The sequence below is a fragment of the Phyllostomus hastatus genome, unplaced genomic scaffold, assembly GCF_019186645.2.
Source record: "Phyllostomus hastatus isolate PE091 unplaced genomic scaffold, TTU_PhHast_1.1 phas_contig_86, whole genome shotgun sequence".
Taxonomy (NCBI): Eukaryota; Metazoa; Chordata; class Mammalia; order Chiroptera; family Phyllostomidae; genus Phyllostomus; species Phyllostomus hastatus.
The window spans coordinates 29,012,463-29,039,778 of record NW_025333977.1 but is presented as its reverse complement, the minus strand read 5'-3'; the positions used below and the strand labels follow the sequence as shown (position 1 = coordinate 29,039,778).

Genomic DNA, 27,316 nt, shown 5'->3' with positions numbered 1-27,316 from the left:
AAAGCAAAAAGTTTTTATATCCAGAATGTGAAAAGAACTAAATAAAAGTTTTAACAAAAAGAAAAATCCATTGAGAAATAGGCCAAAAATATAAATAGGCAACTCGGAGAAGAGAAAACCAGAATGTCCAATAAACATAAACAAAGGGTTTCAACTCTCCCAGAAGGAAATGCCAAACATTTCACGCTACTTCACAACCATCAGACTGGTGAGGCTGTGGAAACCCAGGAGTTCACTGCAGACAGGAGTTTAAATTGGTGCAGCCAATCTGGGAAAAAAATTGTCAATATCTAGTAAAAATAAGGATAAACACACCCACATGCCAACATTACCACTTCTACATATATTTCCTAAAAAAACTTGAACCTGTACCCCAGGAGAAAAGCATAAAAACATTAACTGTTACGTTGTTAATAGAAGCAAAAAATAGAAACAATCTAAATGTTCATCAATGGAATAGAATAGTAAGTGACAAGGTGGAATACCAAACAATACCAATAGTTTGGAATATCAAACTATTAAATTGAGTTAAGTACATCCAAATGTATCACAACATGAACAAATTTCAAAACAATGCCGAAAGGGAAAGTTTTACATGGAATTACAAGTAAGAGTATGGCACTATTTATCTACATCTTTAAAACACACAATCATTCTACATATTGATGATGAATACCTACATGCATAGGAATGAGAAACAACTTCATGACTATGGTTACTTCTGGGAGTGAGGGAAACAAAACAGACTTCAACTTTCAAGAAAGCTCTTTCTCTTGCTGAAAAAAAATATGAAGCAAAAATATCCAAATACTTTTTATTTCTGACTTTTAGATTCATGAGTATTTCTAGTATTATTTTCTGTACTTTTTGTATTTTTTTTTACTTTATTATTTTTCCAGCAGTCAACTCATCTTCTTAACTGGAAGCAGAAGTTCAGAGGAAGAGAAAAATAAAACTGGTTAAGGTAAGATTTGGGGGACTCTATGAATTTCTACAACAGTCCTGTTTCTGTTTCCCGTCATCAGAGAACCAGGAGTTACAGTAAAACCTCCACATGACAAACACAGCAAGACGATGTTACAGGCAGGACATCAAGGCAGTTCTCCAAAGGCGCATCTCTCACCTCTCGCACATGTCTTTTCAGGTGCATGTACACACTCTGTCCAGTTTTTCGAAAATGTCTTTCAACGTGTTCCCTTCCAAAGGCCAAAAATGTATTCATGCATACATAGAGTCCACCTTCAGAATTCTAGAAAAAAGAGGTCACACCATTAGCCAAGGACGCCTCGCCAAGCAGCCTAGATACAGAGAGAGGGAAGGGGAGGGAAGGCGAATGATGAAGGCAAAGCCTGGCAAAGGCCACCTGGCTGTCACAGTAGTTGGCAGTGACCACCAGTGACCACCAGTGACTCCACAGACATCCACAGAGGCAACATCCCCCCCAATCCTGGGTGCCAGGTGCTCCCTGGACAACTGAGCACAGGGTCATAGCAGCAAAGTCCTCAAGGTCCTGGGAAATAGGCATGGTTGTCTGACACCCCACTCGGGGGTAAATCACAATAAGGGACAGAAGGAAGTTGGTGAATGATTCAACTACCCTCACGGCCATAGTTTATCACGGTTACTTCCTCACTTGTCAGAGCAAGACTCCAGGACAGACTGTTTATACCCTTTTAGCAGGACAGAGTTCTTCAAAGACATTGTTCCCTTCCTTTGATGACACGTGATATTTGCTAGTATCCATGAATAAAGTGTAACAACTTAATTTCTAAATAATAATTCAATAAGTAAATGCTAAAGGATGGAGTCTATAACAATCATGGCTATCAGTACACATTATTGCATGCCTGATATGTGCTGAGTGCTTTACCTATATTATTTCTGATCCAAACAATACTGCAAGCTGCTTATTATTACATCCATTTTACAGTTTAAAAAAAAAAAAAAAAACTAAGGACGTCTTTTGTCCATGTTCACACAGCTTGGAAGTGTCTGAGGTAAATTTGAACTTCTTCCTCTTTTTATCCCTCTATGCAATATTTCAAATATTACTTAATTATAGGCATACTGTTACCATGAGTAGTCAAAAATATTGTTTGCATTTCAGATACTTGATTTCTATCCCAATCTCATCTCTCCTCTTCTCTCACTCCGCCTGACATGCTTCTCTGTAAACTTAGCATCTAAAATTAGCCCCATTGCCTCAGTGGAGTGGATTTTTATTAAGATCCTGTTTGTTTCACTGCTGTAAACTTTTAAAAGTTCTTAAATTACTGTCAGAATTGCCAACGAACACCTATCAAAATTCCTTACATTGCATTTTTTTAATTTTTATTGAATTTATTGGGGTTAAAGTGGTTAATAAAATTATATAGGTTTCAGGTGTACAATTCTGTAATACGTCATCTGTACACTGTATAGTGTGTTCACCACCCCAAGTCAAGTCTCCTTCCATCACCATTTATCCTCCCTTTACAATTTCAAAACATACACTGATACTCATTAGCAATATATGAAGAAGAAATTTGAAAGTCCTAATAACTCAAAAATTACTTTTCATATATTACTAATGAGCATCAGTACATGTTTTGAAATTGTAATTTTAACAAAATTCTCCAACATTGTATCCATGGTTTATAAGCCAGACATAATGGAAGTCTTATCACAACGAGAACATTGTAACAACACTAACTCAAACTTGTGCCTACTACTGTAGCATATACATTGCTAAAGGCAAGGGAAAAAAGTATGAAGATGACAAAGAAAAAAGTAAAATGGTCTCAATTTGCTGAAGACATTATAGTTTATATGGAAAATCGGAAGGAATCTACAAACTACTAAAAGTAACAACCAGTAAAACCAATGTATGAACAGAGCAAGGCCGCAGGGGACAGGCTGATAGACAAAAATCAACCTCAATTTTACATTCTGGCAACAGATACCTCCAAACTAAATTTTTAAAACTTGAATATAAAAGAGCATCCAAAAACTCAGAATTCTACAGCTTGTGCTTATGGATAAATTTTTCCCTTAAATGAGATCATTTGAGTAAAATTAGAAAAGTTCTTCACACTACATTCACTTGATCAATAAGGAAAATATTTTCAAAATACTGTTTAAAAATAAGCATCTTCTTTTGCATAGTCATAATCCTTAAGAAAAAACATATTGCATCATTATAATGGTCAGTGATTCATTGAGCCCATTAAATTGAGCACCACATACTGTGATTTAAAAAAAAAAAAAAAAACCACTTCCATTCTCTTTCAATAAAATGTAATTCTGTCCAAAAGAATGATAACCAGGAGATACACAGGGGAAGCATGAGAGTTGCGACCAGAGGTTCTGAACTGCTACTAATTACCTTGTAGCCGAAGGCAGGTTGTTACACAGTCTCTGAGCCTCAGTATCTACCTCTGTAAACATGGCTGTACCAATAATTCCCACCTCACAGGGTTTCATGAACCTCAAAGAAGATGAAACACATTCTGTGTTGTAATGCATCACATAAGATATTGGTAATTATTCACTGTGAGCTAAAAGTTCTGTGTATTACATGCATCTCCTATTATTTCAATTATTTTCTAAGGGGAGAAACAGCAGATAGAAGGAAAAAGTGAATCTGACAGCCACTCAGGCTAGAGGTAACAAATATTAATCTGCCAGAAAAATACATTAGGCAACTAGTAAGAAACCAGGAAATTACCAAGCAGCAGAAGAAAAATGTTTAAGTGTAGAGTAGCTATACAATGTAAGAGTTTATAATCTCTGAATAATCATAAAGTCTTTGCTAATTTCATTGCCAAGCATTTTTTAATTATTCGGGAACTTGATAAAAATTTAATATACTAAACATTCATTCTCAGTTTCTGGAGTCACCTGATAGTGTCACAAAGTCCATAATCAAACAGAAAAATGCTATGGCACTCACTCAGAGATGACCCCACCCCCCACACGATGAAGGGTTCTATTGAAAACCTCCACAGGCATCTTCCATCAGGCACACGGGTGCCCTCTGAAGCCGCATGTGCCCCTCTGCTAGCAGCCCTGAGATGGGGAAACCACCCAGGGAACTTACTGGTAATTCTAAAAATTCAGGACACACTGAGACAGAACACATTAAAAGCTACCTCATACAGAACAAACACCCTAGTCTAATGATCTATATTTTCTCCCCTCTTGCCTTATTAATGTCTAAATATTGGCCCCATACGACAGTTTTAGCCACATACACAGTCAATACTCCATGCCACGTACAGCTTCCTTCACTAATGGCGACAAGTCTATGCTGACACATCTCTCCCAATTCCTCTGTGACCAAAGCACAGAGAAGGGTTTATAGCCTGGGATCAGAGATAAGCTGATTGACTCATAAGGTTTTCGAACCCTCAACCTCATCCTCTCATTAACCAGCCACAACCCCACTAAAATCACTGCTTCCAAAAGCACCCAAAACACTTGTCTTCGTGGGGCCAACAGTGCAGCCAGAAATCGGGCAGGACTTCTGCGTAAGCACGGTGCTAAAACCGCAGAAACGAGGATCACAGCCCGGCTTGGTAATGAAGCTAGCAGGACGCACACAAGAACAGAAGTGACTGCACTAGATCGTACAGGCTGGGGTGGACCTCTTTCTTCATGTCCAGTGTCCTTTGTCTTAAGATGTATGCAGTATGTCTTTAAAAGAAAATAAAAATTGAACAATATTTTTTTAAAAATCAGGTAGATTTAGAGAGCTATACCAACTAACAGTGAAACACAACTCGAAGAATAAGAGGAAAGGATGTAAAATGATACTATTTCTAAGCCATGGTGGTAGGGTGCTTTATTAAAATAGATTACAAATGAAATGCATGTATGTTGAGTTAATTTTTGAAACAAACGGTAATATAACAATGGAGATTCCAAAAATATATTCATTTGACATGTCAAAAACTTATGTCAAGCCACAAGAATCATGAAAATAAGGGGGAAATCACTAACAAAAGTTACCGGTACAGTGAGACTTCAGTATAGAGGAAAATTAACCTAGATCCACATCTGATACCAGACACTGTACTAAGGTCCAGAGAGATCCAAGAGATAGCATTTTAAAAACTAGAAAAGAGCAGAATAGCATATTTATCCCCCTTGTGAAGAGGAAAATAACTTCTCACCAAGAAAACAGAATTGCAAAAGAGATGGCATTGTTGAATATAAACATATAAACACCAATGAACAAGTTTTACACCACAAAATACAACGAAACGATGAGAAAACCAACAGAACAGTGAAGGTGTGAAATACAAGGAAGAAAAGCTTACATGCATTCTATGTAACGATAAATTTACATACAGGATGTCAACATCCACTTTCAACTTGGTAAGAGTCTTTGTAAGATTGTTCAGTTTTAAATTTGAGAAAATATTAAAATCAAACCATCACATTCTCACCTCCTGAAGTAAGCCCATTAAAACAATCTCACGGTGAGTATACAGGCCTACTAAAGTAGTAACAGAAAAAGTATTATAATTGCACAGCCTGGAGCCACAGAGAAAGTCTATATATCCACTCCCATAATATAAGTCAGTTATGTCTTTCTGTGGGGCAATAAAACTACTTCTTCTTTGGGTACAGACTCCGGGAACCCAAAAGAAATTTAAAAAGAAATGATTTGTTAAAAAATATGCATGGATGCACTATTTATAACAGGAAAAAGGAGCAATGGCTCCAAACAGAGGAGCTAAGAACTGTGGCACATAAACGCAACAAATACTTTAATACTCCTCATGACGAGAAATTTGTAAATTGTGTGTAACATGTGCAGAACACGTGTACAGAGCTGCACACAACGTGCACAGAAAAATAACGTTCATGGAAAGAGAACTCAGGGCAGTGACAAGAAGGAAAGGGAAGAAGGGGCGGTGAGGAGCGTCTGCACACTGACGAAAACCTGAGCGGAAAACGGAATGTGACAAACGGCCTCAGATCGATTTCAGGTCTTTGACTTTGGGGCCCACAGCCTCATCTCCCGCTGCCTCCATGTTTGGCCTAGAGTGCCGTTTCTCAAACTAATGCTGTGCAGGACGAGGCTGTTTCATTCTGCTTCTATTCATAAGGGAAGGGTACAGGGTCCCCGTGCACAGGACCAGTTTGAGGCTCCAGCCAGATGTGAACTTACACGTGGGAAGTCCCACAAAACCCACACGGATCTACATTCTATTCAAACCAACTGATCCACTGCTCACGCACTTGGATGTGGCTGCGAGGTCAAGATGCTGTAAAAATGTGTAAACACTTACTTTCAATGTCTGTACCTATCTCTTGGCACCAGTCAGCTGGCTACACTCTGAGTAGCACTGGGTGAGAGCTGGGTGAACTGCCGGATCCTAAGAGTATGTCACTGTCAGGAAAGTGTTACTTCAAGGACTTTGGGGGCACCAGACCAGACCTCGAGCCTTCAGAGCAGCGCCATCAAAACCAGCTACCTATGGCATCGTCTGAACAACAGAGGCTGCTCCCCAGATCCCACACCTGTCCACCTGCCCACCAGTCCACCTGCCGGCCTCTGCCCACAACCAATTCCCACATCTCCCTGCTCATCTGCTTGTGCTGACAGTCCTTAACCCCAAACCCACTTTCATTTCACAACTGTTAGAATCTTGCTATTTGAAATCTGTAGCTGTGACAAACCCAAGCTTCCTTCATTTGGGGCCAGTAGATTGAGAAGCTGAGCTGCACAGTTGCTCCTGGAGAGCAGGACAACTGTATCACATGCATTACTGAATCCCCAAAACCGTATCTGGTACAGAGCAGGATGGAACAAACATTCATGGAATGAATGGCAGGTTTTGTGTCATTTGTCTGTCATTCTGTTACATAGTTTAAGCTCTCTCTCTCTCAAATTTGTCCTCAGTGCCCTTTTCTTAAAGAGTTCCTAGCACAGGCTCTATTTCAAGCCTTTGGCATGACTCAGTAATGGGGATCATCAAAAGAAAACTGATGGTCATGCACAGAACACAGCCTGAGGCACCTGCAGAAATACTAGCTTTTCTGGTTTGTTTGGCTAAAGTCACATTCTTAGCAGCTTGGACACTTGAACCCACTGTTCCAGCTGTCCAACCTTCTGCAACCAAGCTCACATGGCTCTTTGGGACAGAGACTGCCGTCCCCACAGCCATCCTACCCTGGACTCTTATCTTAGAGGACACCCCACCCAGAATGGCCAAAGGATGCATCTCCACGTGTTCTTAGCTAAAGAAGATTCCAATTATCATTTTCATCATGCACCAAACAGAAACTTGATTGAGATGCAAAGGCTTCACTTAGAAACCAAAAATCACAAGGAAGTCAAGAAATACCACTCAGGCCCTGGCTGCTGTGGCTCACTGGATTGAGCACTGGCCTGCAAACCAAAAGGTTATCAGTTCAATTCCCAGTCAGGGCACATGCCTGGGCTGTGGGCCAGGTCCCCAGCAAGGGGCACAGGAAAGGCAGCCAGACATTGATGTTTCTCTCCCTCTCTTTCTCCGCCCCTGCTTTCCCTCTCTCTAAAAAAATAAATAAATAAAATCTTTTTTTTTTAAGAAAGAAATGCCACTCAAAATTTCTCTGAGGCTTTATAATGCTTCGCTTTGAAAACTTCTCCCACTGATGACCAAATAGTAAGAGAGAAGAGCAGCATCACAGAAGCCTATGCATTATTTAAATCTGCTCTCCAATGCATTTCAATATAGATACGATATATCCATAGCCATTTATTACTTTACAATGTAGTACCCTACGTACTATTTAGAAGTAACACCAAGGAAGAAGTCACCTTTTATTATACTGCCTGCCATTTAAAAGAACATTAAAAACAGTGGTGAATATAAAGGTCAGGGTTACAACATGTTTCAGAGTAGCCAGTGAACAGTCATTTTAAATAAAAATACACCACATTGTCAATCAGGAGGTGTTCGGAGAACTTTGTTTACGATGGCGTGTTCTTGGAGACCAGCCTCCGTGGGAAGTCAGGAAGGGAGAGTGAGCCTGTGTGAGCGGCACGCTCAGGAAACAGAGTCGCTGCGTAACACTTGTTTTTAGAACCACAGGGCAGTGTGGAAAACAAGCGGTCACCGCCACAAAGAGAAACATGAGGTAGGTAGACGGAGTCACAACAAAGCCTCGTGCGGGGCAAATGACATGCCAGTACCCTGCAAGACTGTGACCCACACACTCCTGCCAAAGGGACACAAAAAGGAAAAGAACATGGCATTTTCTAGAACAGCAATTTTAAAAAGAAAAAGAAAATACATTAACTAAATTGGGAGCTTGTAATAGTGAAAGGAAATAACCTGAATGCCCAACAACAGATTTGTTGAGTAATTTACGGCGTATCTGAGAAATGTAACGCTCTTGGGCCATTTAAAATTGACTCGTGGTGAGTATTTACTGATACGTGCTTCTGAGTGCAGAAAGCAGATGACAAAACTGTGTGCATGCTGCTACAATCTATGTGACACGTACACACTGCACGGCATGAATGTCATCTCAGCATGGGGGGAAATGTGGGATTCTTTTCTCATTGTTGTCTTTTGGCATTTTCTAATTTTTCTTCCAGGATACTAAAATTTTCCTCAATTGAATGTATTTAGAAACAAATGTATACATGTGGAATAGAACAGGCAATCATTCCAATGTTCCCTTTTCTTCACCGAAGCCCTTCTTACGCTTTAGCAAGACAACTTCACAGCTCTAAGGTGCCGCTGCATGGTCTCATTGCTCAAGGTGAAAATACGGCCTGAAATAACTAACAGATTAATCTGAAATGTGTAGCCAAGGAAATTTGGGAGAGCACACAAGGGAAAGAGAGGAGATGAGGACTGTAATCTCAGGGAGGCAGACTAGAATGTGATTACAACGGAAAATGAAACAAATCGAGGACGTTGTCCCCAGCTGGATGCCATCCAGGCTCACAGAAGGGAGATGGTCTGTGTGGGGTCTGGAAATGAAGCTGTGACAGAGAATGAGGCCGTGATGTCCTCTCCGTGGGCGAGAGAGGTTGGTGGGGGTATGCGGCAGTAGTTGATCCAGCAGGGAGAGAGAGACAAGCAAGGTGGTGCCCTGATGACATGGACATCCTAGTAAGAAGAGACAGAAAACAAGTAAGAGACAGAGGAGATAATTTCCAGCAGAGACAGAGTGACAGAGAAGCCAGAGGGTGGGTGGAGAGACAAGAGGGTTGGGGTCACCATGCAGCCCAGGGGATGGGGTGAGAAGGGCGAGGGAACAGCTCTAGGATGAGGGGCCGGGAGAGCAAAGTGGAAAGAGCACCTGGCTAAACCAAAAAGCATGTACAAAGGCCACAGCTCCAGGGAAAGCTTGGCTACATCCTCAAAAACCAGTAAGAAAGGCAGGACACTAGAGTCGCATGAGGGGAGGAGGTAGAAGGATACGAGGAGGAGGACAGGTCCCCAGAGGCCAGCAGAAGTGACTCCAGGGCCTGAGAAGAGCTCGAGTTCCCGCCCAGTGGGATGCAAAGCCATTGGAGGGCTTCAGAGTGGGCAGTGCCACAATCCGACCTCCATCCTTAAAAGCGCACTCTGACTGCGGGGAGAACTACCGGGAGGGGGTGTCAGGAGAACACACGGTTACAAGGCTATTATATATTCTAGACCCATGCTGCCCAATACAGAAGCCACTGGACACACAGGAATGTTTAAATCTAAATTAGTTTAAATTAGGTTAACTTAAAAGTTCAGTTTCTCAATCACACTGGACACATTTCCAACTGCTCAGAGGCTGCACGTGGCGAGGGGCTAACACACTGGACAAGGCTGATCTGGCACACTCCCATCGCCACAGAAAGCTCTTTAGACAGCCCCTGTCTCAGCAAGGCAACGTGGTGGCTTAGCCTGGGGGAGGTGGCAGGGGAAAGAGGGAAGGAGGCTCTCAGCAGAGATGGGCAAACTTGAGCAGATCCAGGACATAATTTTGGGAGACAGCCCATAGCCTGGAAGACGGATGAGATACAGGGGTGTGTGGAAAAGGGCCAAAGCAAGGACAGCTCCTCACTGTTTTGACTCATTGCTTCACAAGACTGCCCACTGCGCTCTGCTCAATCCTTGCTTTCATGAAGCAGCCATCTGCCTATTAATTCAGCCTCTCGGGTATTTCCATATCTGAATGGTACATATGAATATTCCAATGTACAAATCCCCAGCACAATTCTGGCTTCTAGAGCAAAACAAACAGACGACGGTTTTTAAACACAAAATTAAGTGCCTGCAGATGGGAAGCAAATGTGCGATAAGAAAGTAAAACAGGGTCCAGATCAAGTGCAGCCAGGACGCAACCTGCAGAAGGGGAAATACACAGAAAGGAATTGTTCAAAACAGGCTGGAGTTCAGCAGTTGACCCCTAGAACAGAACTACTAGATATGGTATTTGCAAAGTCAAAAATTTTGGTTTCAACAGCAAACCCACTGAAATAAACTTGTCTGTAAAGCTAAAGAGAAAAGAGCAAATGCATAACATCCCAAGAAGGTTCAGGCCTCTGTGCGGGACACATAAATCATACCGTGGCCATGGCGTGTTAGGAAAAAAATAGAAATGTTAATGAAGTAATGGTTCTTCCAGCCTGCTCCAACTTGGAGGTCTCCCTCTCTGCAGAGGACTCCTACGCCTTAGAGCTGCAAGGCTAAAGGCAGGGTCTGAACAACTAGGTTTGATAAAATATAAATGTACTGTCCCACTGAGACACCATTTATTAACTTTTTTCTGAAGGATAAAACCAAATCCTTGCCCTGGTTATTTGGAGTAATGAGGACCCAACTTGCTGGGGAAGGAGGAGTTTGGGTGGGGCATGAGGAACAGCTCCTCTAGGGCTCACAGCACAAGTGGGCGAGTTAAAAGTTGACAGAGGAAGAAGACACTGAGGTGAGCATCTGCAGTGGCGCTAACAGGAAGCCATACTGCACTGAAGTTGTTCCCAGCTTACATCAACAATGTGAAACCGCATTGTCAAAGGTAAAAACCTTTCACAGTCATGGATTATTATTTTTCTAAAAGAGATAGTTTTCTTCAGGATACATTTCTCCTGATAAACTACATTATACATGAGGACTTAGCTTTCCAGGCTAACCCATGAAAGCCCATCCCATGGAGCTGAAAGCGAGTACGAATAACAGCCCTGAACCAAACAGAGTTCCCCCTAACGGGGCCAGCACACACCCATGCTCGAGGTGTCCACTTTAGGGCATGGAGAGCCTCCTGCAAAATTACCAAGTACAGCATGTCTCTTTGGCAAAGCCAAGACCTTATAAATCCCACTTTACCCTTTTCTCAGAGGGCTCCCTCCCACTAAATCCCAATAACGAGACAGGTAGCAATAAGTCACGTTTAATGGGAAGCCATGATTGCAACTGTGCACAGTGGGTATGACAGAGGGGACCGAGGCCCAGAGACATTCAGTAAAATTAAGGTACTTGCTGAAGTCATATTGCCACTAAGTAGTAAAAGGGTGGGGGGATTTGGACCCAGGCCAGTCTGACCCACCCCCCTCCACCCCGCCCCGCCACATGCTGCCTGGAGCAACTGAGAAACAGATGTCCTACTGGCGGAAGGAGCCAGGTGGGCGGCTGTCGGCAAGCACACGCCACCGTGGGGGCCTGGGGAAAAGGGCAGTTCCTTCTTTTTTTTTTTTGGTCAAGTTGTCTCATTCCAAGCAAATAAAAGGGTCGGGCAAAGGACAGCCAGGCCACTCAAGTAAGTAGCTTCTGCCAGGGGCTCTGTCTGCCTGGCTGCCCTGCAGGGGAGGACAAGGGCTTCAGCAGGTCCTGCCAGCTCCACTCCCCATGCTCCTAAAGGCAGCTGAAGACCCTGGGAGGTGGCTGCTCCAGGCTAACAGCTCCCAGGCAAGACCCATGGTGCTGGGCTCCGGACACTGCGGAAGTAGTTGCAGGGTTTGGTGACCCCACAGTCCACCCACCCTCATCAGCTTATGTCCAGTCAGTGGATCTGTCCATGGTCCCACTTGGCTGGCAGGAGCCTAGCGAGACAGCCCACACAGCCCAACTGAGGCTTCTTCCAAAGCCTCAGGCTGCAGCCCAGAGGCAGGACCTGCCCGAATGGCATGTCCAAAGGAGCAATGCAGCAGTTGTTCCCAAAGGATATAATGTATCCCCACTCCCTGCCCCATTCCTTATCCTCAGGACCCTATGTTCTCTTTCCTTCAGGCCAATCAACTCACTAATCCCACTAACAGACCGCCAAATATATTTCTAAGAGCTGCTGGGGACAGAGATATCTGTGTCCAGGTCACCACTTTACAGACACACCCGAAGCATTAACCAGGACAAAAAAAAAAAAGCAACACTTGGTTTGATTAGGACACAGTTCTCATAATTGCAACTCAAGGACCATCAACCTCTTGGTCAATCACCCATGGAGTTAACATGGGGCAAATTCCCCCTAGAGTGATTTTATTTCATGAAACAGTCAAATCTATATGCATTCCACCTATAACAACTTATGCAGCATCATCATCTATTCAAATTTCTATCTCCAGGAAAAAATACTGCCCAGACTCCTGAGTTTCTCTGAAAGTTGAGCCAATTAGTGGGAGGGCAGGAGGCCTGTACTCGTGGCTGCTTCCTCTACAACCTGGAGAGAAAAGGTCCCAGGAGCAAGGAGGTGGGGCCCTGAGTCCTTCGAATGGAAAGGTTATTCACAAATCCTGGGTCTCTAAACTAGGGACCGCCAGACTCTGCAGCCCAAACCCTGGCCTCGGAGCTCCACTCTAGTCCCCAATTTCCCCAGGGGGCATACAGGACTTGCCCACTTGCATTTGACAATCTGACCTTCCCCATTCACGTCCTTGACTCACTCCATGTCCAAAGCTACAAGGTGTGAGGTCGCCTTTAACTCCTCTGCTCACTGCATAGTCTGTCACTAAGTTGGGTCATACCATTCATGAACATTTCCACTGAGTTTATTCCCACCTCCCAGCCACTTCGACTCTCACTGGCATCACCCTAAAGAAAGAACACCCCTTCCAATGTTACGAGAGACTCCTAGGTGAATTCCTATTCCAGGCCTCCCTGCTCCCAACCAACCAGTCCTCATTCCACTTCCAGGACGGCCACACCAAATAACCACGGTCCTCACGCTGTTCCCTTGCCACACTGTTCAAAACTTAAATATCCCCACTGTGCTTCAAGGTGTAGCTTCATGACACATCAGGGCTAAGTCCCCTCTCTGTCAATATCAGTCTTAGAGCAAGTCCTTGAACAAGCTACGTAACCTCTGACTCTTAGTTTCCTCGTCTGTAAAACAGGGCAGCACATAAAAGTACCTAGTGCAGTGTTTCACTCATGACGGAGACTCAGACTTGGCGCTTACACTTCTCTGCTGCGAAAGAAAGATCCACGTCATATCCTCCCTTCCCCAGGGTCCTGTTTCCCTCCTAAATACCCTCGCCCGCCCCACCACCTACAGCACCGAGCACAGTGCCGGGTGTATAGTAGGCTCTAAGTATGGATTCTTGCTAATAAATACAAAACAAATATTTTATGTTCCATGTTATCACAAGAAGCACATACTGTGCACCTCAAGCAACATCTCCAATCTCGTGGCTTGTTCAGATTCATTGAATTCTTGTCATGGCTGCACTGTCCTGCTCGAACCCTAAAACTCGGTGGTCTTGTTCACATCTTCCCTGTGCATGGGGACAAGGGGAGTCCTCAACTGATGCCCCATAACACTGCACGTGAGCCGCAGCACAGAGGCCTGGGATACGTCTACAGGGACCAGCCCTCTGTCACCTCCCTGAGGGACACCATGTGTGGCAGCTTCTACCAAGATCCCTTGGGGCGCCTAGAATCACAACACACAAAACACTCGGCTAATACCCAGGACACCTTTCCCTGGCTTTTCAGGGGTCAAGTTTATGGCTTGTCAGATAACATGATAAAATAATAATAAAAAAACCCACAATATTGGCGGTTTTTAGTAAGAATTTTTAGTAACAATTTTTATGCCAGAATACATGGTGATGGTTTTGTAAAAATAGGGAAACAGAAAGGATCCAGCCTACTAAACACAGGATCACAAATGGCAGGCTTTTCCATCCTCCACTCTTGTTCCTTTAATTCTCAAAGACCTTAGCTATTCCAGGTCTTCAGCAATCAGTATCCCAACCATGACAGAGATGTACAAAGTGCTTTGAAAGTACAGGACAATAAATGTCTAACTCAGCTGGGGCACGGGGAGGGGGGATCACAGAGAACACCTGAGCTGCTGTTTAAGGACTCGTAGGATTTTACCTGCTTGGGGTGATGGGCGGGGAGAAGGCATTCCAGGCTGAGCTCAGAGCTGGGTACAGAACACTGCACCCTCTGGGCCAAAGGGAGTGCAACCAGATGGCAGGGGCTAAGTGATGACCCTGGCCAGGAAAGTTGGGTCAGCATGTGCTATATTAGAACAGCCTGTTTGGTCTGCTGAAAATCTCTAGGCAGGGAAATGACATGAAAAGACCCACGTTTCAGAAGGACAACCGACAATACAATGTGACAGACAAGAAGGGCGGCAAGGTAGTGGGTTATGAGGTGTCTGCAAGAGTCCAGGCAGGAAACGATGAGGGCCCGACCCTTGGCAGCGGGGAAGGAGAGAAGGGGATATGTAGGAACCTGGGGACCTGGTCACTGGTGGGATGCGATGTAAAAGAAAGGGAGGAGCACCCGGGGTCCTTGCAGCACGCTTCACAATAGCCACAAGGTGGAAGCAACTCAAGTGTCCACCCACAGACAAGCGGGCAAACAAACCGTGCTATATACATACACTGGAATATCATTCTGCTTTAAAGGGGAAGGAAATTCCAACACATGATACAACACGTGAACCTTACAAATGTTACGGTAAGTGAAATAAGTCAGTCACGAAAGGACAAACCCTACATGATCTCACTTATATAAGACACCTACCGCAGACAATTCATGGAGACAACGCAGAATTGTGCTTGCCAAAGGCTGGCAGGGTGAGGGGGCAGGGAATGGGAGTTATTGTTGACAGGGACAGTATTTCAGTTTTGCAAAATGAAAAGAGTTCTGGACATGGACGGTGGTGACAGTTACACAGCAATGTGAAACTATCCTTGATACCGCTGAGCCACACACCTCAAAATGGTTAAAAAGGTCAACTTTACATTATGTGCATTTTACACAATTGTTTTAAAGGTGAGGGAGGGAGACTGGGTGACCCTGGGCATCTCCCAGTCAGGGTACTAAACGGTGGTGGCACCTTTTGGGAGCTCCAGGCCTCAGGAAGAGCGGTGCAGGGAGTAAACACAGAATTCAGAATTGCACAGATGTTCAGATTCAATATCAGCTGTGATGACAAACTTTCTCGCTCCCTGACATGATCAGCACCGTATGGTACATCCCAGAACTCTAAAAATGATACAACTTTAAAGGTAATTAACAAGTGCCAAAAAGAGACAGCTAGCAACTTCTTGATTACTAGTTTGGAAAAGGAAGACTCCAGGGAGCCCAGGGCAGACTACACACACACATCAATTTCACTCCTTTCTGAAGCCCAAATAAAAGAACAGTAAAGGGATTTTTGGAGAAAACATAAACCATAGCAACAAAATCTGGAACCTGGATGGCAGATGGGTAAGTGCTAAAAAGACTAAGACAAGCTGACAAAGCTGAATGCTAAGTCTGTAGCAGGGAAAGCCAAGACAAACTCTGACTGACACTCCAGAATTCCCAAAAGACTCCACAGCTGACAGCCCCAGGTAACTCTGGAAGTTGGGGTACAACAGGGACCAAAACAAGGGTCAGAAATCTGTCCAGATAGCAGTCAGAGCCCCAGAGCCCTTCCACACTCCAAGCATCCCTCCCTGACCAGCAAACTGCTAGCGATTTGTTCCAACACAGATGAAAACAAAGGACAGGTCCATGGGACACTAGGCTCAGTTAAGGATAGGGGTTCCTTCCCGAGTACACAGGGACTTGGAGATGGAAGGGTAACATATGTGTATCAGTCCAGCGTTAGTCCGAAAATACAAACTATCCTGGGTATTTCAGGCAGGAAGGGATTTAGTACCAGGGCTTAGAGACATATAAAATCATGGGAAGAGCTGTGAGAGCCAAGGTCAGAGAAACCACCACTCATGTTCAGGAACTTGAGGTCCACAAGCCTCACAAAAAAATGCACAAGTGATCCCAGCCTCCCCTCGACCGAGGCGGCTTTGAGGTCCCACAAGAACTAGGAAAATCCCGTCTGCCACGTGCCACAGCTGCATTAGCCATCGTGGCTTCTTCTCTTTGCCTCCGACTCTCTCACTGGCAGGTTCACAACCAGCAGCCTGACATCAAAAGGGTCCAGGTTCCCAGCCGAAAGGGCAGAACAGGGACAGGGTGGAGAACCAGAGGACAATACCCAGCCAGTACCAATATGCGGGTGCGGAGGCCGCCTCGTCCTCCTCTCCCACTCGGCTCCCTGGGTACTGGCAGGCAGGCTTTCAGGCTTTGCAAGCAACAGCTGACAGAAGTCTCCTAACCAGTGGTCAAAGGGGAAAAATCATGATGCTCAATGTTAAGGTTCCCCAAAGAAAAGGCCCGGCCAGATCACACTCCAGTGAAGCTCACAGCAAAGAGAATAAAGACTTCTCACCTCTGAAAGAGCTGACAATTCCTGTCCAAGTAGCTGCAAATCTTTTCGAAAGGAGTCGCATATTCTACATTTTAATTCGCTTCATTACAAGAATGTACGAGACACATGATATTTCTGGTTGAGCTAAGGTTCATGACCAATTAATTATTCAACCACCACAAATGTGAAAAAGTGAACCCATAGAAGCCACAGTGCGAGTGGGTTTGGCACTAGAGGGGCCAGCTGCACTTTTCTGCATAAACTCTAGAACTTCAGTTTCCAAAGTATGACCTGGGCACCCTGTGATGCCCCCTAAGGCCGTTCAAGTAATCTGCAATGCCAACCTGCTTTCACAACACACACTCATTCGCCCTTCCCACGCCTGTTCTCTCACGAGCACACAGTGGCATTTTTCAATCTTCGAGACACCTGATGACATCACCACTTGCAGAGTTAATGGAATGGAAGCTGTTTTCAATTTTTCTGCCTTAATTTCTAAGATGGTAACTATCAGTAGACAGAAACCACATAACAGCGCTTTGGGGTCTTCAAAAATACTTGTAAGGGGACAAAGAGTTTGAGGGGCACTGCCGTAAAACTACCTTTTAGCCAGCGGCTTCAGGCAGGGAGCTTTGGCTATGTGAAACTAATTAGACTTAGTTTAGGTTTACATCTTCAAAGAAAAAATCTGTACTTCCTAAATTTTACTTTACTATTTTATATCAGTTCCTGTTTATCCATCAGGATCACAATGTTTCCCCATAGATCCTAAATTAAATGATTTCCCCTTCCAAGTAAGCACTGGGATGGCAAGTCGCACTGCGTGACGTACGGTAACACAACAGCCGAAAGCAGACTGCACCGGGACTCAGACACATACACACCAACAATCACAGCAGCTCCACACAGGACAGCCAAAAGGAGGAGACAGCCCAGAAGTCCATCAACAGAGGAACGCGTAGACAAAGTGCAGTGCACACCTGCACTGGAACAGCATTCGAGCTTAAAAAGGAAGGAAGTTCTGATACACACTACAGCATGGATGCACCTTGAGGATACACTGAGTGAAATAAGCCAGACACAAAAGGACAAACACTGTGTGACCTCACTTACACGGGGGACCTGGAATAGGGACAGAAAACAGAAAAGTGGTTATAGGGTGTGGTAAAAAGGAGCGTGTTATAAATAACAAACAACACCTTTGTAGCCCTTCTCATTTAGGAAATTCCAAGAGTTTTGGGAGTTCTGTGCTGGGAACAAAGACCAAGTATCCATTCCTTATTATAAATCACAATATCACAGAAGGATTTACTAAGCCCCTAATAAGAAGTTTTCCTACAAGTAAAGGACCTCAACGCCTTTCCCAATGGTTAGCTACACCAGCCACTCCCATGAGGGCCCCCCCCCCCCGCCATCCAGCTGAGTTTGGCAAAGACCCCCAGGAAAGCAGAGAACCAACAGTGAGTGACATCTCAACATCACCAAGAGACCTGAGCTTTGGAGAATGCAGGGGTGGGGGGACTCCTTTTTACAAAAATAGTGCTGATTGACACTGGGAGGAAAGAAGAGGTGTGGGAGCACTGACTGTGCTGGTCTCACGCCCTCTCAGGCCACCTTTTGGTGTGGAGAGCTGTTTGCCCCAGCAGGTGGGCCCTGACGACCTAGCCTCCCCTCGCCAGGATCCAGGATCGCTCCCGTCTCAGCTGCTGCTGGCATCTCAGCTGCTGCTGGCAGCAGGGATTCTCAGCCTCTCCAGCACAAATACCACCCTGGGAGAGTGAGGGCTTTCCTTCCTCCCCTTTGTCACTATTCCCTTGGACGTCTTCCACTTCTGTCCCCTGGGATACCTTTCCAAAATAAACTGCCCGGGCCTCAGCCCTGGTCTCCATCTTTCAGTTGACTCCAGCGAGGACAAGGCATAAGATGAGCTCTCCACCCCAGACAGCGGGGAGAGGCGTACAGGCACAACAGTGGCCCAGCTCCTCCCGTACCGAATGCCAAGTATGAGGCTTCACACACAGTCGATGTTTAAAACTACCAGTTAAATGGGTAAAAGAAAAGAAAATAATGGCAAATCATGGAAGACAGACTATAACTAACTGCTATCCTGTATGACGCAGCCACAAAGTAACAGTGGAGGCTTCAGAGGAAAGGACAAAATCTGAAGCAGAAAGGGAAAGATAAGGTAGACCCCTGAGAGAGGATCAAGAAAAGGAAGGTGGTCCTGAAAAAGGAAATGACTCTCACACGCTAAGGACCCACTGACTAGGCCACCTGGAGCTGGCAACCTGGAAACTGAGGGGAAATGAGACAGTGTACTGCGATGGATGAGGGCTAGACAACACCAGGGGATGGGAACAGATTTTGCATGGTGGTCCTTGAAGACTTGTGAGCAGAGGTGCGAACCAATTTCCTCACTAAACCACACCAAGCTTTCCACATAAGCCCTGACAGCCAAACCCTCAGGCTTACAATCATGATTGACTCCATCCCTTTCTTTTCTTGCTACATGAGTATCAGCTGGCCAGGCACACTTAGCATATTAATTTATTCAATCTACAAAACAACTCCGTGAAGTAGGTTCTATTATTAGCCCCATTTTACAGATGGGGAAACTGAGGCACATAGAAGTTACATAGCTGGGTGACAGAGCGAGGATTCTGCCTATCTGGCTCTCTCTTTCATATCCCCCCCCCCACAATCAATGAAGTCACCACATTCTCCATGATCCCACATGATTCCTTTCCCAAACTTTCCCGTATGTTGTGTCCTCACCAATTTCCAAACCTGAAACCTCATGTAATTCATACATTTCCTAGACATGCATTGAGTTCCTGTCATATGTACCAGACGCTGGGCAGGCTGCTGAGGACACAACGATGCACAGCCCCCACTCTCCGGGAAGGTCACATTACAGACCTTGCGAGATGAACCAAGTCCTGGAGAGGAGAATCTACAGATGAGGGTGGCAAACTGGGCCTGGGGTGAAACCAAATTGGCAGGTGAAAAAACAAATTTTCACTTATCCCAGAAGAAATGTTACTAAGTGTCCCTGCTAAGTGCTAAGCCCTAGAAAGTGAGAAGGAAGGAAGGACAGGAACACTGAAATGAGTATCCTGCCACCCCACTCACTGCTCACACCCACAAAGGTGCTCACAACATGCCTATGAGAGACACATGATAAAAACCGATCAGTTCGGTCTTGCTCTAACACCACTTCAAATCGCATGACTTTCAGTAGCTTTCCAGAACTGTCCACAGGTATACAAAATCAAGATCCTGTTCCAGGTATTCAGGGACCCCATCTTCTACTCTCTACCTGGCTCTGACTCATTTCTTATTAAAGCAATCTTCCTTCCAATACATTCCAAGCACGTAAGAAAATAACATTCACACTTTATGTGTTCACACATGTGATTGACCTTGCTTAAAATGTCAGTCTCCTTTATTTCTATCTGTCTTCATCTATGACCTTTTTCAAAAGTATCCAAAGCTAGGATGACTATTTTTGTCACTCAGACGGTTTTGGCCTTTTCTCTACAACAGTCCTATGGTCATTATGGATTAAAGTTTCCAGCATGTATGGAACCGATGAATTTTGTTCTGTGTGGTTCTTTCGGCCATGCCCATGTGAGTTGGCACGTGGTAGGTGCACAAGAAATCTTTTTGGATTCATGATGAAGTGTTAAGTACCATACAGAAAGATCTCATATTATTACGCACTATGCTTTAGTAAAACTTACTATAAAACCTTCCTTCTCTTCTTCCCCGAAACAGATAATGAAATATACTGATTCATCAACCTTGTAAACAAGCCCAGTCTTCCCCCAAGGAACTACTATGACATGAATGAAATCATCATTTTACACTGGACAGGATGCTGCTAGAATAGTGTTTGTCACACAAGAAACTCCCAATAACTATCTGTACAGGTGAACTAAAACTGTCAACTTTTTCACACCTGCTATACAGTATATAATGAGGTAAAGGTTTCTGATAAAAAATTTTTTAAAAATATATTTGAAGGTCAACCCAGACCTAACACAGAAAAAGTAGCTTTACACACTTGACATACTGTGCTCTCCACTGTACTAGGCCACTTTTTCCTTCCCGGCGTTCACAATCTGTTTGTTGTTTAAGTGAGGACAATCATCCCTCTGCACCCTTAGGAGCTATTAGCAGGAACCTGGCCAACACTGGACCCAAAAATCAGAAAATGGCACTGTGAAATACTTTCTGGATAACAGAATTTAATGCCACTGGTGACAGTCATTTTAAATAGTGTGATCACAATATTCTAACTAAATACAACCATTTCATTCCACTCTACATAGACTTTTTTAAAGAAAAAATATGTAATGAACAAATAAATGAGGTTTTTATCCCCCAAATGATCTGGAATTAGCATACAACAAACACTAAATGTCACCGGGAGGGCACTAATTTTGGTGCTCTGGTGAATGCCAAACAACACGCTTTGAAGTAGCCAAATAACCCACGAGAGAAAAAAAGATTACTTTGGAAAATTTACCACTCATTGGGTTGGGTTTTTTCCTCCAACAGTACTCGGCATGATACGAATAAAATATGTCAGACGACTGTGAACCCTGCCTCAGCCCCTCCAATCCATGCACCTCGCGGTTGTACTGAGATCTGCGGGTGACACATGAGACCTAAAGTGGGTGGATAAAAATAACCTGGTCCTCAGAAAGACATGATAAAAGCCAGACAGCTGAGTCACTTTGAAGCCCATTTTGACTCCTGAAAGGGACATTCATCCTCCTTTTCCTTCTCATACATACACATACAACCTGGTGAAAACCACCATGGACGCCCTGGGTGGAAGTCAGGGATCAGTCTTAACTTCCCCCTCCGGTCTCTGAGGTCACTACTCGAGATTGAACTTTCAATAATTTATACTAGTGCATTTCAGTCCAAGTGACTCACTTAAATGGGGTAAGGGAACATGTTTAAGGAAACCATAATAATCCAGGAGACTCCCATTTCTGTTGTCCGAGTAGACGTACCAGAAGGTTTCTTCTGACATTCTTACGGAAAGAAAAGAAGTGAGGAGAAATGGGAAGTGAAGGAAGCAAAGCTCAGAGAGGAAATTAAGGTTGTCCTGGAGTGGGAATCCTTGGGCAAAGCCAATGGTCCAAGAGAAGGGCCGTGGGTGTCGGCGGGGAACAATCCCGTCCACCTACGCGCCCTCCGCTCACGCCCCAGGGAGGACGCGAACCCTCTGCAGCACGCAGTGCCGACCGGGGAACTCTTCCACTCGGTCTTTCCGAGGCGGCGGAGCTCTAGGCAGGCGGGAGGTAGCGGAGGCCCTGTCAGGCTAGGAAGCTGGCGGAGCCAACCCCCTGGCGACCCAATCTTGGGCTGCAGGCAGCGCCGAGTACCCAGCAGGCACTCGTCGAGCGTTCGCCGAACTGCAGTAGCCCTGAGCCAACTCCGCCGCCCGGCGGAGGAGGTCCCCGGCTGCCACTGCGCATCTTCTCCTCCCGCTTCACGTGCCGCCGAGTTCCGCGGCTCGCAGCCGCCCCAGGCCGCCGCACCCGGACCCTCCCCCGAGGCGCCGGGGGCGCCGCCGAGCCCCGCTTACCGGCGAGTCGTAGGAGAAGGCGCATTCGTTCTTGTACACCCTGTCCCCGGACCTGGGCACGCGGATCGTGGGCATGTGGGGCACCAGCAGCTCGCCGATGTCCCCTGCAGCCATCTTCCTGCTGCCGCTGCCGCCCGGCACGCCGAACAGGGCGCCCCGGCGCTGCATGGCCGCGGCGCTCACCGGAGCCGAGCCGAGCCGAGCCGGCGTGCTGGGTCTGCCCGCGGCGGCGGCGGCGGCGGGCTGCGCGGGCGACGCGAGCGGAGCCGGGGCGGGCAGGGAGAGCGGGCCGCGGGGCGGGCGCGGGCACCGGGGGCCTGGGGCCGGCGGGCGGGGCGGGGGGTGGGGGACGCAGCTATTTTTAATCCAATGGCGAATCGCGGGCCCAGCTGCAGCGTCAGGCGGGGCTCTGGGGAGGGCCAGCCGCAGCGCGACGGGGTGGGGGCGCTGGAGAGGGGCCCTGGGCCGGGCCGGGCTCGGCGGCGGGGGGCGGGGGGCGAGCCCCGGGGGCGTCGGCTTGGGATCCCTGTGCGGGCGAGGGACGCTTCTTGCCCACGCGGGCGGCCTGCGGTGGGGCACCACCACGGAGTTTTTTTACCCTAAATCGTTAGGTTGCGAGGGAGTGACTCCGAGGCACCAGCACAAAGAGCAGAACGGGGCTTTAAAAACCGCTTGCTTTTAAAATAACTGAAGACAGAGCGGGGACTTCCCCTGATTGGGTAGGGGTGGGACTCGGCGTGCATATCTGGACCCTAACGTCGGGCCCAAATCTAAATTTGCTCTGTGCACTTTGATGTTAACCGCACTCACGTTTGTTCCTCACTTAACATCTAAAGCTCATCAAAAGAGAATAGGATCCAGTGAAGATAAACTGTATTTTTGCAATAATACAGTTTTTCGTACATATGGGGGGAGTCAAGAATTTACTGGGCGGGAGGAAGGGCATTATATTTTTCCATGTATTTGTACCGTCTTCTGCTTGATACAAGTCTCCCTGCCTGATTTGGGGATCTTACGTGTTGGGCATATGTATTCCTGTCATGCACGCCCAGTCCCCTAAAATAAATAATGAATAGGGTGGGGGGTTGCGAATAGAGCATGCCTCACAGCATACTCCATTTTCTTAAAAAAAAAAAAAAAAACCCTCTTAAAACACGGGTTCCGTTCCATTGAGGTTCCCTTACTACACTGAACGTAATACCCTGTGATTCCTGCCAGTTCATGAAACACAGAAATAGCAAGAAATAGTGAATCAAAACGCCTCTCCCACATCAAATTGTCCTTAAATTCTTTTTTCCCTCCATTATTTCTTTGTTATTCTCCCTGATTCTGCAGATATGCTGGCTCTTCTAGGGAGGAGGGGTACCTGAAATTTGAGGAGAAGTGGACCGGCAAGCCCTCTCTGGCCTTGCTCTTCTAAATTTCCATGCCTTCCAGCAAGGCTCAAGCACACTGACACATCCACTTAACTCACAGCTTCCTACTACTGCTACCTGATGGAAATGGAGAAGGAAAAAAGACATGCAGAAAGAAATTACACACTGTTCCTATCCCCACCATTGGCCAGGAGTTTTTGCTTCTTATTTTTTCTCACCAGCTTACACCCTCTGGTAGTAGCTGTGTCTGTTTCAGATCCACAGATGAAGCTTGCTTGTCCAATTACAGAGAAAAACTTGATTCAAAAGCATCCCAAATTTAAAATGTTAAAAATGTTTAGATTCAATGCAAATTAAATTGAGACACCATTTTTTACCCATCAGACTGATAGATACATTGAGTTGGCCTGGGTTTGGGAAATAGACCATCACAAACATTGCTGGAGGGAATAAAAATGGTAAACCACTTTGGAAGGAAATTAACAACACCAGTCATAATTTTATATGCATATTCTGTACTGTTTTTCCCAGCAATTCCTCGTCTAGACATTTATGCTACAGATTCATCCACGTTGTGTGAGGATAATTGTTGGAGCATTGTTTATAGTACAGATATCCAGAACAGCCGAAAGATCTATCCATAGGAAATGGATAAAATACAGTACCATTGAAAAGAAAGAAGAGCGCTGTAGGTGCTGATGTGGAACAATCTCCAAGTCATATTACTAGATGAAAAAAGCCAAGTGCAAATCAATGCATGAAAGCAGGGAATATGCAGTAGGCACTCAGCACGTCCTTCCGGTTGTTTGTAATTGTGGTAAACATTTTTAATGCTGCGCATATACATACATACACACACACACACACAGCCTCCCAAGGACCCAAGAGATCTTATCTCACCTGAGTTCTCATCTCTGCACACCAGAATGCCAATGACACTCTACAGTGAAGGTTCTAATCAAAATGGGAAAAATGGAAACAATCTAAACATAGAGAAATGATTAAATTGTGTCTATGTATTCAAAGATGTTTCAACAAATCTTTGAAATGATTGCTTTAATACATCAGAGTATCATAGCTTAACATATTTACGATGCTCATACAGCATTATTGTAACTGGGTAAAAATAAATGCATTTGACCAGACTGGAAAGATGTAAAATTTAAATAGTTGTATTTCAATTTGATTACAGGGTTTTTTCTGCTTTCAAAATCTCTTCAAGAATGTTACATTTCTTTCATAATATAAAAATGTATCGAGACAAAAAGGTTAATAAGAGAAACTTCACGGAACTCAGACAATGTCTTAATCATGTCTTTTCAGGAGAAAAAAATTCTAGTTCAACTACTAGAACTATTTAAGTTAATTTTACAAATTCTACATATGAATTTATAACTGGATTCATACTATAGGGCTGGTTTCTGCATGTGGATCTTCATCAAAAACGAGAATAATGATGCTGCTCAAACAATTTAACTTCCAGCATAAATTAAAAGTCTAACCAAAGAGATTTCAGAGGACCTAAGACTAAGAACTGACTTTTGTCACACCAAGGTGTTCAGGCCACCATGTCACTTTACTGCTAAAAAGCCCCCTCCTGTGATGGGGTGGGGGGTGGAGTCTGAACTTGAACTCACTAGCCTAACATTCAAGGACCTCTCCCCTCTAGCAATTGTTTCAGACTTAATTCCCTCTCCTACACTTCTAGGGAGCTCCCTACACTGTTCCCCAAGGCTAAGTGTATGTCTCCTAGCTTTAGCTTACAGCTCTCCCCTCTGACTTCCCTCCTCTGAAGGGTTAGTGTTTTGTTCATGGAGCCTTTTCTGACTGCTCCAACCCTGAGGGCCTGATAGTTTTTAAATGACAGCCCCTATTGCCTGTACCCATCATCCAACACTGCCTTATGACATCTTTTATACTGTTACTTCATTAATCTTGGTTCCATGTTTTGTCCCTCTATATAGAAAGCAAACCCTTTGAAAAAAAGTTATATTTTTCTAGTGTCCTTGCTCGTTGTGGAAGCTCCATGTCTATGGAATATTGCTCGCCCAGGAAGGTCCTGCTCTGTTTGTTTTAGGTACTCAGTAAGTGCCTTCCAAATGAATCACTCACATTTGTGACATAGTAATAGATATGTTTTGTAGTCGGCTTTGTGCCTTTTAGGTAAAAATTATTGCTGCACAAATGGGGTTCCCAGAACTGACAGGGGTTACATCAAAACATGACATGAATTTTAGTTACTATGACTAATGTCATAAAAAGGAGAATTGGGAAAATCTACCAAGAACAGAGATACCTTAATTATTTCAATTAATGGAATAGCTCTTGACCTCAGATGTACTCCAAAAATGCACAGTGATCTGGGAAAGCCATATATGGTGACAGCTTGTGGAGATGTAGTCATAAAAATCATAAAATTTTCTATACTGGAAGATAGCCTCTGCGAGAGACACTGATTATTAAATGTAAAACAATAGTCACTAGTGAAGACATTTAAGGCATTTTCTGCTTAAGGAGATTGTATGTAATCATTCAAAGTCATGTTGTATAAGAATATTTATTGATGTGGAAAAATCACTATACTGCAGACTTCAAGTGCAGGTTATAAGTGAGCATATGTATTATACTGTTAAATACACACACACACACACAGTCATAGTAGAAAAAAGATTAGATTGCAATAGGCCGTATGTTACTGTGGTTGTGTCTGGGTGGGAAAATATTGTGTTTTTTTCTTTGTGCTTTTCTGAGTTATCTAAATCTTTTGCATTGAGTATCCATTTCTTTTTGTAAGGGGAAGTGTTAACTTTTACACTACCACTGATTACATCAGTTTTTCTTTCCCTTACCCTCTTTCTTACTCACTTGTCCCACTCACCACCCCTTTCAAAGGAAGCAGGTTTCTGCCCTGGCCAGTGTGGCTCCATCAGTTGGAGCCTTGTCCCCCAAACCAAAAGGTGCGGGATTCTGTTCCCTGTCAGGATGTATATGAGAGGCAACTGGTCGATGTTTCTCTCATTGACGTTTCTCTCTTTCTCTCTCTCTCTCTAAAATCAATAAACATACTTTTAAACATTAAAAGTGAGCAGGTTTCTACTGTTAGGTTTATAGATGATCTGCTAAACCAGAAGGTAGGTTCACATTGGAATGAGCAAACCCCTCGAACAGCTCTTAACATCAAGATGAGGTAAGCTGTTATTCAGCTTAGGGGGAAATCTGAGATCCCTGTTCACCCTTCTGGGTTTCCTGATGTGTAACGCTCACCACAGTCCTTCCAGGAGCCTGACTCATAGGTTACTTGCAGAGGTAGGTCGGGAGGCAGTCTGACAACCCCCACTCGGGCCCACCAATACTTCATGCACACGCAGGAAGCCACGTCCTCTGCTCACATGCAGAAAAGCCTGAAGTTAACACGGGTTTATTTTCAAAACTAACCATGGGGCCATGAGCTGCTTTTCAGCTTTCCTAGGAAATGGGCAAAGCAAGTTAGCTAAATATGATACATATTGGCTCCACAATCCAAAGAACTGTGCCTCATTCTTAAGGATAGGGAAGTCAAGATGAAAAATTTGACCTTTACTTTTCTCCATTACTGAACTTTGCCCCGGAATTTCACTGGAATAACAAGTCCCTGTGCTTCTTCAAACTCCATCACCCGCCTTCTGCCCCTTCCTACTTCCCAGGTCCAGTCTGCACATTGTCACCACCATAAGGCCGAGCA

At 44.8% G+C, this 27,316-nt stretch overlaps 1 protein-coding gene and 1 non-coding gene across 3 annotated transcripts in view; one reads left to right on the top strand and one right to left on the bottom strand.

Annotated features, from left to right (window-relative positions):
- Positions 1-22,539, bottom strand: part of USP13 (ubiquitin specific peptidase 13) — a 101,178-nt gene extending 78,639 nt beyond the window's left edge. For both annotated transcript variants that reach the window (XM_045851119.1, XM_045851120.1), the window contains exons 1-2: positions 22,220-22,539; positions 1,124-1,249 (exon numbers count right to left, since the gene is read on the bottom strand). In XM_045851119.1, coding sequence (XP_045707075.1) covers positions 1,124-1,249; positions 22,220-22,387 — 294 coding nt within the window. In that variant the 5' untranslated portion in view covers positions 22,388-22,539. The remainder of the gene's footprint in view (positions 1-1,123; positions 1,250-22,219) is intronic.
- On the top strand, positions 4,500-4,674 carry LOC123827647. Its single transcript, XR_006787301.1, has one exon. It is a non-coding gene; the product is annotated as a small nucleolar RNA SNORA81 (small nucleolar RNA).
- Positions 22,540-27,316: the final 4,777 nt, after the last annotated feature.